At 40.5% G+C, this 18,259-nt stretch overlaps 1 protein-coding gene across 1 annotated transcript in view; it reads right to left on the reverse strand.

Moving 5' to 3' along the window:
• Positions 1-5,822: 5,822 nt before the first annotated feature.
• The window catches only part of kif21b (kinesin family member 21B), a 56,867-nt gene continuing 44,430 nt past the window's right edge, over positions 5,823-18,259 (reverse strand). Inside the window, exons 27-33 of the mRNA XM_054616382.1 lie at positions 17,794-17,930; positions 17,054-17,234; positions 16,567-16,731; positions 15,696-15,813; positions 15,449-15,619; positions 8,559-8,758; positions 5,823-6,113 (exon numbers count right to left, since the gene is read on the reverse strand). Of these exons, the coding sequence (XP_054472357.1) occupies positions 6,065-6,113; positions 8,559-8,758; positions 15,449-15,619; positions 15,696-15,813; positions 16,567-16,731; positions 17,054-17,234; positions 17,794-17,930 (1,021 nt within the window). The 3' untranslated portion in view covers positions 5,823-6,064. The remainder of the gene's footprint in view (positions 6,114-8,558; positions 8,759-15,448; positions 15,620-15,695; positions 15,814-16,566; positions 16,732-17,053; positions 17,235-17,793; positions 17,931-18,259) is intronic.

Raw genomic sequence — 18,259 nt, forward strand, 5'->3', positions numbered from 1 at the left:
TTCTACATACCATATTATTTTATTTTTTTACAGTATGGAAATCTGATGTATGATCGTAGTTTTTGTATTTGCATGGGCTTTACACTTGATGCCCTTCATTATGCAACACTCCCCTTTTATCCGGACTTGGGACCAGCACTAAGAATTCACTGGCTTGTGCATCCCCAGTGGCTGGGTTAAAAAGTCAAATTACAGTATTTTTACTTGACATATTGGAGTTAAATCAATTTTAGTTTACTCACTTGTAAGGCATTCTCAATATGGAACATTTCCTATTTTCTCAGGGCATTTGTCAAAATTTCAAATGGATTTTTATAGTTAAAGGGTGATTGATAGAGAAGGACAGAGATTGTTGGATCAGCAAGTAAAAACAGACTTACAAGAACATTGTAGTGTAATGAAACAGACAATTACATTCAAAGGAAATATCAGGAGTTTAATATATAGAGAGTCCAGATTGAGCATGTACTGCTGGGCTGTAACAGGGTTCCTGTATGGATGGTTATGTGTTTGTGACTGGCATCTTCAAATGGTTTTAGCCTCCACGGAGGCGTTAATGAAGGTCGTTCATCACAGTGCTTGTGTCTCCCATTGGGGCTGGGAAAAGCGCAGCCTAACATGAGTTAATGATCAGTTTGTAAAGGAAATGAAGATGTATGAGTTCTGAGTCTGTATCTCTAGAAAACATATCCCCAAACCTACATCTCATCCCTTACAATCTGTTTGACTGTTTACCCTGAATGATCAATAAACTCCACTTCCATCTGCAAGGTAAAGGTAAAGGTAAATCATTTTCTTTCTTATCAACTTTGGTCTTAACAGCTGTGTAAATACAATAAAAAAAACAAATACCGTCAAGATAATCACAGGTGGGATCTCATGAAAAATCTTTCTTAATTTTTTCTTTATGATCCAAAGAAGAAAGAAGATAATATACAATACTCACACCAGAAGACTCAAATACTGTTGTTTTTGACTTATTTATTTTCTTGAGGGAATGTTGGATCCTTCATTAAATATTTATTTACATTATTTACAGTTAGATATTTTACACGGCTCGGTCACATGCACATTGTCATATTAAAAAAAACTTTACACACATTTACACTCATTTAAGAGGGAGATGTCTGTGCAATAAAAGGCACAAATGACCTTTGACCCTGCATTTATGACCCATGAGTACATATTTCACAGACACTGCCACATATTGTATTACCATATGTGAGCTCAACATGACAACAAACACCCAGAGAAAAATGACTTGAGCAGCTGTAGAGAAGACCTGTGTTGGTGTGTGATAGCGATCCAAAGACGAGCAGCAAAGCAGTAAAGTGCCCTCTTGATTGTGTCTAAATGTGATTCCATCCCCTCAGCAGCCTGAGACAAAGTCTTTTCAGCCATACTGATGAAGTGAGCTGAGACGTCATCTGACGTAGAGCAGAGTTTCACATCTATAGGACAATCTACAATCCTCAGAATAAGTCAGTTACAGACTCAGGATATAAAGTAAATGTTTATCAATGTCCTACATACGCATTCTGCTTCTTTAAGGCAGTAAGGCCTGTTGGCTGAGGAAAAAGGCTGAAGCTGAGCTGACCTCTTTGGTCTCACTTCCTCGTGGCCATAAGATGGTTGGGCCAAACTAGAAACTAGAAATGCTACAGCAGGTTATCACACAACCAGTTTGACTGGCGGTTCTCCTATTGTATCTGTCCTGTGGTCCTATACCTAATACCAGACGGACTGGTTACAGTCACTACACATTTAACTTTTTTGTTTGTCTGTCCAATCATGGCTTAGCAACTGTAATGGTTGATCGGGTCAATTAATTCTGTGTCACTGGGTGCATTGTTTTTTTGCCACAAGACTTTTTTAATACTACCCCCCGGGGGCACCAAAGTCAGATATTTTCAATGACTTACAATGTGGCGTTAAAGAGTGATCAAGGCATCCGGTGCCGATCAGTTTCAGCTTTGGTCAAACAGCTTTCCAATTTAAACTAAATGCTATTAGTGGCTATAAGAACCTACAACCTTTTTTGGCCACAGAACATTGCCATCAGCTGATCAATTGGGGATGGTACATTCGGTATGATAATAACCCTTTCTGAAAGGACATTTCATCAGGCAGGATTCTTTCCGCACTTGAATGTTGCAGGAGAAATAGATTAAGGTTGGATCTTATCATCATGTATAGCCTTTGTAGTTTGTAGTCAGTAGTATTACTAGGAAAAATGTCAGAATATCATCAGACAGCCGGGAATATAAGGATGGAGATGGGCTCTCTTGAGTGTCTACAAAGGTGTACATGCTGCTCTGACAGAGAGAAAATTCTCACTCTCAGGAAACATTTGCTTGATAAAAGGACTTTAAAGGCAGGGACATACCGGGGATCATCTTTCTATTTCTTGACTGTTATCTAACATACTGCATCAGCACAAACATTAATATAATTGATTTCTAAACCTACTGTAGAGCTAAACAGATCTTTTTCAGTACAATTTCAGTGCTTTAACCCTTATTTGGGACTAGGCTTAATACATATCTGAAAAACAATTCACAGAGTATTCACAGCAGTGTTCATTATCCAAAGTGCATGTAAATCCTAACTTGCAGAGATTACTCTGAGGCCATCTGATGAGGAAGACGTCAGTTAACTTCAACTAAATCTTCTCTGTAATATCGAAAAAGGTAAGACCCACCTATTTACACATCATCAAGTAATGAAACGGCGCTGACATTGGCAGAATACAGGTCTCAGAACTCAGGGTAACTTTGGGTGGGGCTGATATAAAGCCAGATGATAAGGTAGTTTAGGTAATTAGGGCTTCTGCTTGTCTGCTTGTTTACATAAATCTTGCAAGAAAGCGTCTTTTGTGAAGCGCAGAATTAATTGACTGTTAATGCTTCGGAATCCAAACAAAGGGCCAAATCCCCTCTAAGATTTAGATAATTCCACACAGGTAACAAACATTAAGGTTAACGATAGCAGGGGGAATTAATTGCCTACTGAATTGTTATGTTTAGAGGTGACCAATGAACCTATGAGCACCACTAACCTCATGCATCCTTCTGCAAATTTACAAGCACAGGGCACCCGAGAGAGTGGCTAAAGCTACAGTACTACGATATCTTTTCTAGCAATAAGTAGGAGTCTGGAGAAGGGAAAAAACTGAGATAAAGGCTGTCTTAGCATTATTATCACATGAAATCCACCACAGAGCTGGTGAGCAGGGTCAGTTTGGCTAATGAGCACAAATAAATACATAGTGTACAGTGAAGGGCCCAGTGGAGTTTGACTCAAGGTTTATAGTATACAACCCATTATGTTGTGGAGGTTAATTTCCCTACTGACCACAGTCTGTACCGCTCACTCCAGTTTAACTATTATACAATCACCATATTTTATGCATATTTTAAACAAGTAATTCAAAAATCAGTGCACATCCTTTAAGAGTTACAAGACTTTCAGCTTTGGCCAGAATGAAAGATAAGATGTGTACAATTTTTACATAAAAGCAGAGTACATAAATAAGAAGTAAAGGTAATCAAATGCAAAAAGCAAAACATGGAAATGAGTCTTTTACAAAAAGGGATGATGAATGATAGTACCTTTGTCAAAAGTTTTAAAAAAAAAATCTCTCAAACAACGCATTTGGTCGATTCAAAAGAGCTACTAAAATTCACAGGGTCAAGTAATGACTTAAGCTTGACTAACATTATCCTTCAATCTTTACCTGAGTTTCTAAGAATGTCAAAATATTGTAACTGCGGAAGGCTTTTAATCACCCCCATCCACACATTTGCATTCAATGCATCCACCCAACAATATAGAACCAAAACCCATATCATTGCTTTTGGAAAATGTAAGCAGCTTCAAAATCATCTTGGCTACATCAACAATCAGCAGTGTATACTCCTGCTTGGAGGAGATTTTGCAGAAGTATGTCGAAAGTAGTAATTAACTTCAGCACCTGTGACTGCTGTTTTATGGTCCAAGCTTTGTTGAATTAAACTACATATGTTTTTGTGTCTATTAAAAGGAAAAGTGAACTAGATGACCAAACTTTTCTTTTTTTTTCAACAGAAGACGCGATATTCCAGAGCTGAACATAACTATTCTTTGCTGTGGTATTTTGACACTAAGACATGACTTGCTCCTAAATGCTGCATGTCATTTTGAACTGATAGCTCAAGTTTCAAAACTGAAAGGGATGTAAATGCTTTCAATTATCCATTTTTTAACTAAAAAACTAAACCGAGTATTGAACGGAAGTTTAAGACTAGGGTTACTACTGTTGCCTGTAAGAGTGTGTGTATGTGCATACAGTATGTGTGTGTCAGTGCAGTGCTGCAGTGCTGAATGTTTTTCATTAGAGAGACACTAAATCAACACAGTGAGGGATGCCAAGACCTATCACGCAAGATGAATAACCGAAACATCCACTGAAATCTTGTGTTTGTGCGTCCACGGTTTGTGCATATGTGTGTTGCCCACACATATAATCTACCAAAAAAACAGATTTGTACATCAGTGCAGGGGTACAGGAAGTTTCTCCCACTCTTTAAATGTAGCAGCAAATAGTGGGTGGAAGAAAATTGGGATTGTAATCAGAAATCCCTCTCAGTTATGACCTACTTTCCCCCAAAGTAATCCTGCCTGAAAAAGCAGCCTGAGTTTAGAGACCTCTAATTAAATTGGCTTCCCAGAGAAGTTCAGCAGCTGAGAAGGAGGTACACTCTTTAGTAAGGCGGGTCAGTCTGATACAGTCGCTAACCTTGAAGATCAGAGTGGAGCTGAAAGCAGGCAGGGGGGAACTGATAGGGCTCCTATTACCATTTGTGTGGAGGATAAATGGCAGGTATGGGCCACATACTTCAGGATGGTTGAGATAATGATCTGGCTCAACAAAGTCCCCAGCTCACAAAGGTCTTAGGAGTGTGTGCTGTAGGTACGTTCTGTGTCGTGTGCATCTGCAGGGGTGTTTGTTAAATTTTTGCCGCAGTAAGCACTTTACACGGCCGATATTACAATCCTGTCAGATCCTCCAGGGCCAGTGCTACCTAAGTTGCACTGCTGGTCCTGTGCTTTCCTGTTTGCAGGGTCAGCAGCTAGACAGCCTTATAGCCAGAGGGCCACAAAGGACACATCCACACAGAGATGAATAGACAGGCATAAAATGCACCAGGTGTTTGCACAGAGACCTGTAAAAAATGTTCCCTCCGATCTCACGTCAAAGTCCAAAACAACTGAGGTAGGGGAAATAATAAATTAGTAAAAGTCATTAAAAAACCAAATTGTGGAACACAATAAAGTTTCAGTGATATACAGAGAGCGACTTGAAATAAAAGGGTTGGAGGGCGTTTTCCGGTGTAAAAAACAACGGTGTTTTTTAATTGTCCAGTGATGTCTTCCCCAACATCAACAATTTTCTATGGATCATCCACCACGATGAGCCCATAGCAACACACTCCAATGTGTTCATCATCAGAACGATGCTATTGGACACTAACAGTCCTTAAAGGTAGAACTAGTGGAAACTGTCAGAGGTCCACGTTGTTATCCCTCTTGGATTTAAATTCAGCCTGCGTCATGACTTTGAGACAAGGTAGATAGATACATGAATACACACTTCTTTAAGCAAATTTATCCATCATTGTTCCACAAATATATGGAAACCTTGGTGAAAGACCAGAAGGACACTTTTTGTTTTCCTTCTAATACCAGGCTGTGGTAGTTTTCATGTCAGGAGAGATTAAATTGTTCTGCCTGGTGAATCCACTGCACGAACGATACAGTTCATATTGTCCAAGCATCACACCTGAAAGGCTCTTTAAAATTGGCAGTGAGAAAAATCTGAAAGGCAAATCGTTTTTAGCCTTTGAATACATATTCTACCTCTGCTCACCATTCCACCATTTTCACTCCTGATAAAGAAAAAAAACACCTTGATTGCCTTGGAAACTGTGTTTGCAGTTTCACATCTCATGGATGGAAGTGAGCAGCTCACAGAACAGTGGCTGAAGTTGCAGCAAAATGGACGACAAAAGATCCACCTCTGTTATCACCTCTTCCTCCACACCTTCGACGACCAGATCTTCACTGTCTTGTCGCTATAGAGAGAGAGAGACAAAAAGAGAGGGGTGGGATGATGAGCAAAGGGAAGCAAGGAGAACACAACAAAGGGAGAAAATAACAAGACATCAATCAGACAGTCTTCCCTTTCCAAACAAACCATTGTACATCAGACACAGCACAAAGACATTGACTTAAAAGTGCACTTCACAGACACACACACATGCCCACACACACTTCATTAAAGATCCCTCTCATGGTGTCAGTAAAAAAAAATACCACTCCAACCTCTCAGAAATGAGGACAAATAAGTATGATTCATACTTCTGCAACAAGTAAATCTAATCAACTCTACTCTCAACTGACCAGGAAATGTAATTTGAATTCTCAGGCACATTCCCAGTGTGCGAATCATAACACCTTGCACTGGTCAATTAAGCAATACCCAGGACAGCTGGGTGTTTTCCATTTACACTAGCTAAAGAAGTTAGCACTGCTCTTTGGTTGATGTTGGGAGATTCTAAATGTCAATTGAGTGGATTCTGTCTGAAAGGATCATTCTGAAGGTGTTAATTAAATAGTTCCACTTTTGGAGAAATACACTTCCTTCTCCAGAGTTTGTTGAGAACATTGACATCACTCTCATGTCTGTACGATAGATATGAAGCTACAGCTAGCAAGCAGTTAGCATAGCTTAGCATAAAGACTGGAGACAGGGGAAATAGCTTTCATGGTGTTGACCATAGGTGACAAAATCCACCTTCTAGCACCTCTAAACCTCACAAATTATAAAAAGACTTATCTCATTTGGTTAATCCCAATGAAAGTGAAGTGTACAAATGTCACACTTGCGTTTAACATGGGGTTACATGCCAGACTAGATAGTGCTATGTTAGCTATTTCACGCATTTCAGTGGTATTGAACTTCTGATATAACTCTTGGCTACAAAAATTGAATAAGTCTATTAAAAAAAAGTAGAACAACAGGAGCAGCAGCCTAATTTGCACACATTTAGAAATAATAATAATAATAATAATATAATAATATATAAAAGAAAGTATAGTAATAAAAAAAGTTATTCTAAACATAACTGAGTCAGTTGTTCAGTCACTGAGAAGCTATTTGTCTTAGCGGAGACAATGATCTGCCAATGAATCAGTAACCACAATAAAAGTTTTGAAAATAGAAGTCAAACATAAGCAGCAGCATCTAAAAAAAAAAGAAATGTTGGAGAAAAAAATGTAGGAACAATGGGTCGAAGAAAAAATGTACAAATGGATAGAACAGAAGAGGAGCAAACAGAAGAGTGCAGGTACTATCCAGGTAAAGAAATACAAAAGTAGGAGAAAAGGAACAAGTTATGGAAAAGAAGGTGGAAATTTGTTAAGAGAATACCAGAGGAAGGGAGGGTTGGTGAGCGGAGAAGAGGCAATCATGGGAGGCTGGTGGCTCGGCCCTTGATGGCAAGGACCCGTCGTGGAAGACACGGGGTCAAGCCTGGTACATAGCTCCACAACTTCACCCTGCAGTCACTGGGGTGAGGAGGAGGAGGAGGAGGAGGAGGAGGAGGAGGAGGAGGAGGAGGAGGAGGGAGGAGGAGGAGGACAGGGAGAGTGGGAAGGCAGAGTTTAAGAGACAACACAAGAAGAAGAAATATTTTTCCCCAGAAGAGAAGACGAAAGAGCAGTAGGAGATGATAAAGATAACATTTGTGACAAAACAAGAGTGAGAAGAAGAGGTGACAGGAAGAAGAAGATGTAGAAAGGTTAGTCAACTTCATTGATAGCCAACTAGCTGAAAGAAAAGTGAAGAAAAAAATGGACACAAACTGCAGAATGCCCCGAACAAACAGTAAACCAGCATTATCTGATGCAGCTATGAGCTCAGCAGAACACAGATTTGAGACTACTCTAAGTAGTTTCTGACTTCCCCATCTCATCTACAGCGCTGAGCTTCAATCCCATTTGGTGATACCGATGATTTAAATATTAAAAAAATGTATCCTCAATGTAAAGTTTCATTTTTAAAGTATTTTCCTTAACTGTAGTTTTTAACAAACATTATTTAAAAAGGAGTAAACTGTGTATTTGTTGGGGGCTATTTTCAGCAGCAGATTAACACACATTTTGTACATGAGTATTTACAGCAGAAAAAAAAGTCTATGTGGGATAGATAAATAATGTTAAATACATTTTGGACAACAATCAAGCTGTATGGCACAGAGGAATAAGACATATCAGGCAGGCGATACATGTTAGCAGGATCAATTCATTGTCGATAAATTGTATTTATTAAAAGTTTCTACATCTTCTTAAGAAATTAGCCTTTTTGCCCATTAATCCCTTCACTGCATCAAGAGAATGCTGGACAGATAAGAATAATTAAAAAAGAAATACATTTGACTGACAATTCTATTTCACAGTACTACAATAGGAAACATGTTTTGTGGTAGTGCCGTCCACTGCAATTCTTTTGTTTTTACCTGGACGCAGTGAAGATCTGTCTTGAGTTGGTGCATATAGCGTTAATGGGGCTGTCGTGACCTCTGACCTCTCCTATGGGGGTGAAGTTTTCTACATTCCACACCTTCAGCATGCCGCCCCTACAGGCGCTCAGCAGCATGGGCCGGCCGGGGACATACGCCAGAGCGCACACCCAGTCCTTATGGGCGTTGGGGATTTGCTGTGGAGTCAAAGCAGAGAGGCAAAGTCAGAGAGAGAGAAATATATTAGCAAACATCGCCTGTTTCTACATTTGAAAAAAATCTGGAAAGTGAGATGAGAAAAAAAATTGTCAAATCAATTGCACAAACTTACTTATACTGCATTTAGACTCAATACCTTAGTTATTAGTAGCATATGTGTCAGTATGTTTAGTATTTTACAATAACATCCAACAGGATTCATCTGTTTAATGAAGAGAAATAGCGAAGGAGAGAAATAGTGAACAGGAGAGAAATAGCGAATAAAGTGTAAAATCATACGCGTGTGGGGAATCATAACAGTTGGTAGGAAGGGTTTCAATTGTCTTCATTTCAAATCAAAGGTATTTGGCAAAGTTTGAAGGTTAATTTATGAGTAAATAAATAAATACCCTATGGGCAGACCTAATGTCTACCTTTTACGAGTTTCTAACAGTACTATTCTGATTGTATTGGATTAATTGTTCCTGCGGCTCATCTTCACACTTCCGCTGGGAGGATCAAACTGTAACACACTGACAAAAAATAGCTAACAAAGTAGTTTCTAAATTTACATTCCATTCCATTTTAGTATTAATTAAAGACAAAATGAAGAACAGAGTGAAAAATGTCAATGATGAGGCAGCACTGCACAGGTGAGATGTCAAACACAATCAGCATCTTGAAATACATAACAAACAAAAAACAATTTAGATTTTGCATAAGGTTTTAAAAAACCTTTGGTTTTGCTGCCGTTGTTTTCACTTTAGTCCATTTATCTCATCCAACTGGGCTGCAGATTAATTAAGGTCCAGACAGAGGAACACACGCACAGGGAGATAACTTTTATTGCATCTACCTTTTTATGTTGTGTTTGATTTGCTTCTATCAATAATTATTTTCATGTAGCTTTTGAGATAAGCTCTCCAACAAAATAACACTGCAAATAAAGTTATTTTCCATTATTGTTTCCATCAGATACCTCTCATACTAATTTGTTTTTCTTTCCGTTTCCCACACGGCAGTTTGCAGTTATTCTTTGCTCTAGTTTTTATAGGCAGCAAATTATGAATTCTCTATATATAAATATCTATGCATATCTATTTTTGCCCTGTTTCTTGTGATCTAAACAGAGGACCCACAAACTTAAATAAAATGATGTGTTTTTCCTGATAAATCAGGATTATTTTTACTGAAGGTGATTTCACTTTGAAACACAGCTCTAAGTTGTTTTTCTGTTCAGCTTTTCTTAAGGAACAATAGTCCAAACCAAGAACAGCTGACATGTTGTGAGAAACATTATCAACCAAATGGCTATAATTTGCAACATATAACATAATGTAGTGCATATTTCACATTGCTTTGTATAAAGAAAGGTGTGCAGTAATTGAGCAGTGACTCCATTACATAGTTTGTAAAGCAGAGAGCACTGACAAGTTTATTATTCAACTGTAAAATATCCCATATTGAGGGGATCCATTGAGAAATTTGTTTACGTTATTAGTTTATGTAAAAAACAACAACTATATAGCTGATCTATTATTATCATACTTTAATTATTTAACTCTCTGATATCAATGTTATTGACCTAGAAATCCAGTATGGGTCGGGCGCTTCTATTTTAATCTTATCAATGCTGTTTTAATAGATCCTAAATCTGGGATCAGTTGTCACAGTACACCCAGTTCACTGCTGTTTATTAGGGTGCTGAACTACATTTGATTACTTTTTCTTAGCTCCTATAAATAAAAAATGATCTGCATTTCCACCTTGTCGAAAACTAATATAAATGTTGATAAACATGTATTTATAACGGATTTCATGAATATTAATTGGGTTTAAAATACTGGACCATTTCAGTATAATCTATTTAAAGCTCCCTTCATGAAAGCTGATTTAATAACTTCCTAATTCCGAGTGTCAGCAGAGTTTGTCATTCATAGTTGGGATCTATAGGCCAGAAAAGTTGAGAAATTAGAAATCCTTCCTTAACGCAAAGGAAAAATGGAGAAATTCTTTGGAGAGGCGATTCCTCCCCTGCCCCCGAATCCACGGGTAATTAGGAGTGCGATAAGAGCTGTAGAAGGGGAATAGCAAGTAAAAAAAAAATAGGGAGAAAGTTCTAACATAAATAACATCTACCTCACTATCTGTAACAACTTTACACCAGTGGGTAAAAATGTGTCAGCGCTTTCCAACACCTCATAGAGAGCAACATCACACTGCAGCAACAGTTGCATAAGCATGTCGACAAACCAGCAAAACACAAACAAACTTGAAATTGTTTTTCGGAGGTATAATTTTATAAAGCAACTGGGAATCACTACACTAGTGCTGAGTAATTATAAATAAATTGCTTCACATATTGTCCCAAGGAACACACTATGGCGTATGCATTTTAACAGAAGGATGGGAGCAGAACAGCTCGAAGCAGCAGAACTCCTTGAGGAGGCAGAGTCTACTGTAATATATTCTATTGTACCCTAAGCCACAATTTGATCCTATTACATAATTAGACAGAGACTACAGAGTTAGAGAGGCTGTAAAATGGATTTTGTTGGCTGCTTCACAAACGAGGTTAAGGTTATATGCCGCAGACCACAGCACTAACTGAGTTGATTTAATTCAGCCTTTGAATGGAAACTGTAATGTCTTATGTTCTTGTTTTTTCTGCTCGGATCAACAAAGGCTAAATAGAATTTATGCAAACAACAAGATAGTACAGATTAATATGCATATTACTGTGCAAGCAAATGAGTAAGACACATCCACCCACCAGGTGCATTAATATGCACTATTAACATATGCAACGCCAATGTGGGATGCACAAGAGACATCACAGGGGTCAACACATGCATACAAAGACGCACACACACACTCATAACTATCCTCTCTGGTACCTGTGGCTATAATGCGTATGTGCTCTAACACCCTGATATAACAACACCCTGTTGATCTTCTCCATAGAGAGAAGCCTCTGGGAAAAGGCAGACACCAGGGAGCTGTCCACCAACTTAACGCTCAACAGGCAGCACATTTTTTAACAGCAAAGCCAGTGTCAGATAACGAGTAAAATACCATCTCTACAGGGACTGTTTGGGCACAGAACGTGTGAGCGTGTCAGGTCTGTCATGAATGTGTTTTTGTCCCCAACTAATGGTTATTTTAATTCTCAATTATTCAGTTCTTCAATTTATCATTTAAATAATGATGCGGTTGATAAAATAGTGAAAAAAGATAAACAAATAATAATAATAATAATTAAGCCTTTATTAGTCCCACAATGGGGAAATTCGTTTCTCTGCATTTGACCCATCCCGGAGGAGCAGTGGGCTGCAATGAAGCCGGGGAGCAATTTTGGGGTTAGGTGTCTTGCGGTTGCGGGTCAAGCGCTCTACCTCATGTGCCACAGCCGCAAAGAAGACATTTTCAAATTGCTTGTTCTTTTTCCAACCCATGGTTATCTAATAATGGAATAAACAAGAAAAGTAGCAAACCCTTACATTAGAGAAGCTTGACCCAGTAACATGTTTGTTATTTTTTAAGAAAAGCTGGTGGCCGGGATGGCAATGTTTCTCTGTCTGAAATATTTGAAGAACTACAGGATGGATTGCCATTGAAGACATTCATGCCCCCCTCAGGGTAGATTGTAGAGACTTTGATGATCCCCTGACTTTTCATCGAGAGTCACTTCAGGTCAATAATTTGGTTTATGATACTTGCCAAACCAAAGACATCCCCGTCAGCCTCAGCTGTACTTTGTGTTGTTTTTCTGGGTCTAATGAGCAATAATTACATGCTTCTCCTCAAGGAGAAGAAGAGGGTCTTTAGATCAGGAAACAAGGAGGAGCTGAGGACTGTGCAGAGGGAGCTGAGGAGGAAGATAAGGGAGGGGAAAAATGTCTACAGGATGAAGATGGAGGATCAGCTGCAGCAGAACAACATCAGCGGAGTCTGGAAGAGCCTCAAGGCTATGTCTGGCCACAAGGGGCCCAACCAACAGCCTGTGGGGGACCAACAGTGGGTGAATGATCAGAACTCATTCTTTAACAGATTTGATCAGCCACCCACCCCTCCCCCACCCAGACCTCCCTGCCGCTGCAGCCCCCATCGTCTGCACCCCCTGTGGATTACCCCCCTCTTCTTCCTCCTCCTCCTCCACCCCCTTTTCCACAACACTCGGCTCCCTCCACACTCATCAAACACTGCACTCCTCCAACACCCCACCCCCACTCCAACAACCTACAGCACACAGCCCCCTTCCCCCAACTTGTCCCTCTCAATTAACCAGGTGAGAAAAGAACTGAAGAGAATAAAGGTGAGAAAAGCCACGGGTCCGGACGGCATCAGCTCAAGGCTCCTCAGATCCTGCGCAGACCAGCTGTGCAGGATAGTGGAGCACATCTTTAACTTGAGCTTGAAGCTGGGGAGGGTACCACAGCTATGGAAGACGTCCTGCGTGGTACCAGTCCCAAAGACCCCGGGGGCCAAGGACTTCAGCAGCTTCAGGCCGGTGGCATTAACATCCCACCTGATGAAGACCCTGGAGCGGCTGGTCCTTGTGCACCTCCGCCCCTGGTGATCTCATCTTTGGACCCTCTTCAGTTCGCCTACCAATCTGGCATCGGGGTGGATGACGCTGTCATCTACCTGCTACAAAGATGCCTTTCTCACCTGGAAAAGGCTGGAAGCACTGTGAGAGTCATGTTCTTCGACTTCTCCAGTGCCTTCAACACCATCCAGCCTTTGCTTCTGAGGGACAAGCTGGAGCAGACCGGGGTGGACCACCACCTCACTGCGTGGATACTGGACTACCTCACCAACCGTCCACAGTATGTGAGGATACGGGAGTGTGAGTCAGATCGGGTGTCCTGCAGCACGGGGGCCCCACAAGGAACCGTTCTGGCTCCATTCCTCTTCTCCATCTACACATCGGACTTCAAATATAACTCTGCTACCTGCCACCTGCAAAAGTTCTCTGACGACTCTGCAATCGTCGGCCTCATCTCCGCCGGTGATGAGAGGGAATACAGAGAACTGAACCAGGACTTCATAGGATGGTGCCGGCGGAACCGCCTCCAGATCAACTCTGGTAAAACCAAAGAGCTGGTGGTGGACTTCTGCCGGGGTAAACACTGTCCTCCGGAACCAGTGAACATCCAGGGACAGGACATTGAGATTGTGCAATCTTATAAGTACCTGGGTGTTCACTTGAACAATAAACTGGACTGGACTAATCATACAAATGCACTTTACAAAAGGGTCAGAGCAGACTGTATCTGCTGAGGAGACTGAGGTCCTTTGGCGTGCAGGGAGCACTCCTGAGGACCTTTTTCAACTCTGTGGTGGCATCAGCCATTTTTTATGCAGTGGTCTGCTGGAGCAGCAGCATCTCAGCAGCCGACAAGAAGAGACTCAACAAGCTTGTCAGGAAGGCCAGCAGTGTGCTGGGGTGTCCACTGGATACGGTGGAGGTGGTGGGAGACAGGAGGGTGATGGCCAAGCTGTCATCCCTGATGAACAACACCTCTCACCCCATGCAGGACACCCTGGCAGCTCTGTGCAGCTCCTTCACCACCGGCTGCTTCACCCCCGGTGTGTGAAGGAGAGGTACCGCAGGTCCTTCCTTCCTGCTGCTGTCAGACTACACAACCAACTCTGCTCCCAGCAGACCACATGACAATAATAACATGACAATAAAAACCTGTGCAATACATTACACATTACACTGTGCAATAATAGTTAAAAAAGTTAAAATAGTTAAAATAGTTTTTTTCTGTCTGTAAATATAATATTTCAGTTATTGTTGTTTTTTCTACTGTTTTTTATTGCATATTTATAATACTTGTTTTTTTTATTTTCATTTTTTATTTTTTATCTTGTCTTCTTCTACTATGTCTCTTGTGTGCACTTTACTCTATGCTGTTGTAAGCCTGCAAATTTCCCTGCTGCGGGACTAATAAAGGATTATCTTATCTTATCTTACACTCTTAACTAAGATGGTGAACATGATAAAAATGATACCTGCTAAACATCAGCATGTTATCTTTGTCATTGTGAGCATGTTAGCATGCTGCCATTATCATTCAGCTCAAAGTGCTGCTTGTCTAAACTCAGCCTGGCAGAGCTGCTAGGGTAGCCGCAAACTCGTTTGATTTCATTTTCAATTAATTTAATGTTTAATTACTTAAACAATCAATTAATTATCAAAACCAGAAGAACTTTTAAATGTGGTATCCTCACCAAAATAAATCATTTCCCCACGATAATCTCCCAAAGCCCCTTTATACTGTGTTGGAACTCTATCTGCACTACATGCAACATATGGAAAGACTGGCTTTGAGCGCAAGGTAAAGGTCAAGAGATCATGAATTAATAGCCTCAGAGAACGATGGACTCCGCATGCTGCAGGCTCACAGCACATAACGTCAGGGTTTTAAACTTTGATGTATGAACTCGACATCCACATGAATATAAAGTAATTCTGCTGCCTGCTTAACTCGACCCTGCTGCCCTCACATACTGTGTAGGAACAGACCACACATGCAGCCCTGATTTCAAATAACCTTTAGACATCGATGTATGTCTTCAGCATGGTAAAAGAGACTTGTTTTATGCCTAAAGGAAAAGCCCCTTCTTCATCCATAACACATATCTTGAAAAAAACACATGCTCTACATGCAGACACACACCTGAGTGAGTTCCTGTTGCTCTAGATCCCATTTTTTGATGCCGTTGTCTCTGGACCCGCTGAAGAGCACATCTCCCTGTACAGCCAGACACTCGATGCCGTCATAATGGGGTGGCTCAAAGTTATGAGCGGGACCTATGTTACCCAGCGTTCCCTCTGCTACGTCAAACACCTGATGAGAGATGTGTCTGCATCAGTGACACTCGATTATGATATGAATGTGTGTGTGTGCAGTGTGTGAGTGGTACCTTGACATAATGGTCTTTGGAGCCAGTGATTACTTGGTCTTTGCCCAGCAGAGACTGTCCCACTGTCAGACACATGACAGAGCCGATGTGGCCTGTCAGCTTCCCCATTCCTTGCATCCTACACACACACACACACACACAACACACACACACACACACACACACACACACAACACACAACACACACACACACACACACACACAAGGAAGCACAGACAGGCACATCACAAAGGTGTTCAACCAGATGTCTGTGAAGTACATTTCTTACAGGAATTTGATTTTCAAGGTTTCACTGAATGAAATCACTTTCCATCTCGCTAGTGAAGCAAAACTGCTGAGACACAGCAATGCCATAGGCAGAGATGATACTGAAGAAATGTTTAATAGACTATTTTTCATTTCTGGGGGTTGTTATGCATCATTAATTGGGCCTGTGCCCCTCAGCGTAAACTGTCTGGTCCAATCTGTTAATCATTTCCCTCTAGATGCATAAAAAGACAGCGAAGCCGCAGGATTTCAGAAAAAGGTGTCTTGTAGAGAACATACTTGTGCACACATCAGTGCTGGGTTCGTGCACTTTCTTTTGACAGCTTTTTTAATCCCTTAACTCAGATGTTAATCAGCTCTCTGGTTGATCAGACAAGTTATTATATACATCCACATCAAAAAATGATTTAGGGCTGGCTGTCATGACACTACCGCACGGAACCAACAAATGTGGGCATGACTAAGCATATTAATCAGGGAAGGAGTTCATGAATACATATACATACATGAATGATAACTGACTTCTTACTTTAACAAACACTTTTGATGAGTAGTTCAATAAAAAAATGAATCTATAACTAAATAAATGAATGAACAAATGTACCTGTTGAGGTCCCACATGCGAACAGTGTTCCCAGCAGCAGCGTAGAGCACAGATCCTGACGGGTTCAGGGCTATCTGGTTAATCTGACACTCACCATGAGCAAAGGTTATTGTGCGGGTGGTGATGCTCGCACATACATCACCCGAAACCACCTGCCCCGATGAACTGTGTCGGGAAAGAGAAGCCAAAAAGTTTAAGAGAGAAGGACAATTATGAGGAGATTAACATCGGGGGAAATGAGGTGGAAAAACTAATGGGAAAAAAGAGAGACAGAAACAAGTGCAATAAGCAGAATTTTACAGTTGTCATTTCCTCTGGATGCATTTCACATAAACATTTAGCACATCTAATTTGTCACAATTTGATAGACCACTGAACTGAAAATGCATATCTCTAAATAGCTTCTAAAAAATATCTCCTCAGCAGCATTTTTTAGTTTCCCTGCTCCAAACCATTCCATCTGGCTGACTGCAGGAAGGAAACTTACGTTAGCGTGCGGACACACTTGGCAGAGTCGCGGATGTCCCACACCTTGATATAAGAGGTGGAGACGGAGAAGACCAGACAGGAGGAAGGAGAATATTTGACTGACACCACGTTGTTTGGGTGGCCTTTGAGGGTGACAATCTCTTGACCTGTTACCAGGTTCCACATCTTACAGGTGCGATCTGCAGAAGGAAAAAAGGCAGTTTAAATTCTCTCTTTAGGTATTTGCATGGATATCACACTGCAAAAGATGGATCAGATTATTCTATTCTTGCTATCATTTTTGCTACATGACTCATTGTCAGTAATCTCACTTTTGATACATTTAGAGAAAAATAAATATACCAGTTATTAAATCAATTATTTGACCAAGAAGAGTTTAAATGCTGACCTAGGCTGAGCATTCAAACTCACTCTAGTGAGTGTTGATGCTTAGCAGGGCAAAACAACTAGCCTGGCTCTCACCAAAGCTTTAAAAATATGGTTATCCACATCTCTAAGGTCACACTAATTAACATGTTGCATTTGTTTAATCTGCACACAAACACCAATGTTAAAATGACAGAGCCACAATAACTACAAATTGTCTGTTTTCATTTCAGTTTGTGATGGCAGATTAGAGGCAGTGTTTAAAATTTTGGAAAATCCACGTATTCATCATGAGATTTCCTTCTACATGAATAAGATCCGTTTAAAAGCTTTCAAATATATAAAGTATAGTATAGTTAGTGGTATGTGTACCTTTAGATCCAGTGAATAGCAGCTCATCTGTGGCATCCACACACAGGACCGGCTTGGAATGGCCCTCGGCTACAGAAACACACTGCAGCGGAGCTGTCCGACTCCCCTTCATACCCCCGATGGGATTGATCACACCCCTAAAGGTCACACACACACACAAGGTGTCACAGTTTCTTCAAAATAAATCAGTGAGGATGATTTCTTTCCAAATATCTACAGATGTATGCACTGTAAAACACAGGCCGATCACAAACATGCACACAAAGACACAAATATTCTTCCCATTATACAGAGACAATACAAACCTCACCAGATTCAGAGATATTATGTACTCCCATAAAAACTATGCAAATATGTCATCACACAATTTTCTGTTGGTTTTCAGAGCCCACCCACTCCATCTCTCTGGCCTGCCTTCACTCCCCCTCCCTGCTTTTCTGTTGTTGTGGAACATACCAATTAAGGC

This window comes from Anoplopoma fimbria, chromosome 17, assembly GCF_027596085.1.
Source record: "Anoplopoma fimbria isolate UVic2021 breed Golden Eagle Sablefish chromosome 17, Afim_UVic_2022, whole genome shotgun sequence".
NCBI lineage: Eukaryota > Metazoa > Chordata > Actinopteri > Perciformes > Anoplopomatidae > Anoplopoma > Anoplopoma fimbria.